The 1,581-nt window shown below is 26.6% G+C and overlaps 1 protein-coding gene across 2 annotated transcripts in view; it reads right to left on the bottom strand.

Annotated features, from left to right (window-relative positions):
* LOC108694647 (ankyrin repeat domain-containing protein 54) overlaps nucleotides 1-1,581 on the bottom strand; it is a 3,854-nt gene that overhangs the window by 880 nt on the left and 1,393 nt on the right. Inside the window, exon 4 of one of the 2 annotated variants that reach the window (XM_018204252.1) lies at nucleotides 1,085-1,403. In XM_018204252.1, coding sequence (XP_018059741.1) covers nucleotides 1,085-1,403 — 319 coding nt within the window. Of the gene's footprint in view, nucleotides 1-967; nucleotides 1,404-1,581 lie in introns of those variants that run through there. The other variant, XM_018204251.1, reaches the window with a different exon arrangement.

Raw genomic sequence — 1,581 nt, 5'->3', positions numbered from 1 at the left:
CTATAATATAGATACATATTATTTAAATTATTAATTTTTCTTTCACTAGTCGCAAGCACATAAGCATATAAAAAAATATTCAATACTTATTGCACAAGACAATTTTATATACAGCTTCTAGCTTTAATATTTTAAAAATCCAATCTCTCTCTCTCTCTCTCTCTCTCTCTCTCTCTCTCTCTCGTTAGAATTATGTCATATGTTCAAGTTATTAAATTTTAATAATTAAAAAATATTAAGTGCAATATTAGAATTAGAATATTATTTTTTATATTTGACCCTTTAAATTCATAATCAATAAGAATTTACAGGACATATAAGAGTCAAATATACAAAATTTTTTAAAATATGAAAATTCCAACAAAAAGTATATAATAATCTGTAATTAATTAAAAAAAAAAATCAAATATATATTATACGTTTCGGTCACTCAATTGAGCCCTCTTGAATTATTTACAATTCATAATTTTTTATATTTTTTTATTGCTACTATATAAAACAATCGCAAAATACAAAAACTAATCATTTTTGTCCACTCTATTAATTATTAATTATGTCTAATTCATGGGTATTCAATCTGCAGAGAGAAAGAGAGAGAGAGAGAGAGAGAAAGAGAGAGAGAAAGAGAGAGAAGCCTAAGCCTATCTTATCACATATGTAATTATGTAATTACAAGTATCATAATAGTAATAATGTTTTTAGACCATACATTAAATTAAAAATCAATCATATTTTAGAGTTAACCAAATTCTCAAATGATTTTTTCTAAAAAAGTATGACGATAAAAAAATTAAATCTTTGCAAAATATAAAAAACTGATTACATTTATGAATAAAATGCGGTCTAGTTTGCATGGACACACATAAAAGCATAATATACAAAGACACATATATTTTTTTAAGTTTTTAATAAAAATGTTACTAAACTTTATATGAATGTATAATATTACAATAGCATATCTTTGTGATTAATCAGTTATACTAAGAGCATTTATGTTTGCCAGTAAATCTTTAACATTATCCTGAACTTGATCTGAGGTATTAGATAAGGAAAGACGTGAGCAAAAATTGCTCAACGTTTCTACCTGTTCTCGCATATTCTTTTGCTTTTGCAGATATGCCATCAACATATTAATCACATTATGCATCTCTTCCTTGATCTCAAGCATATCCTCATTATTACAGTTTCTTTGTAACATTCTTAATTTCGTTTTCGCTAGTTGCAATGGATTATAACCATATGAATCTAATGCAAGAACGTCAGTACCAGCTGTTAAGAGCAGTGTCACTACTGATAGTTTGCTGTTAACCGTAGCTAGATGCAACGGCGTGTTTCCTATACAGTCACGCTGATTCGGGTCTGCACCATTTTCTAGTAATAAACGAACTATTTCTGTATAACCTCTGCAACAAAGAACATAAAGTTAAACAGTAACTTAAACCATTATTGTTTCCAGAATATCTTAAAAACAATACATATTTCATTAATATGACTTCATTAATAAATTGATTAAAAAACTCTACTTTCAAGCATATTGTTCCTTATAAGAAAATACATAGTATATGTTGAGGTATGTGTTGT

The sequence above is a fragment of the Atta colombica genome, unplaced genomic scaffold (assembly GCF_001594045.1).
Source record: "Atta colombica isolate Treedump-2 unplaced genomic scaffold, Acol1.0 scaffold121, whole genome shotgun sequence".
NCBI lineage: Eukaryota > Metazoa > Arthropoda > Insecta > Hymenoptera > Formicidae > Atta > Atta colombica.
Note: the sequence above shows the minus strand (reverse complement) of the source record. Positions and strands in the feature narration are given on the sequence as shown.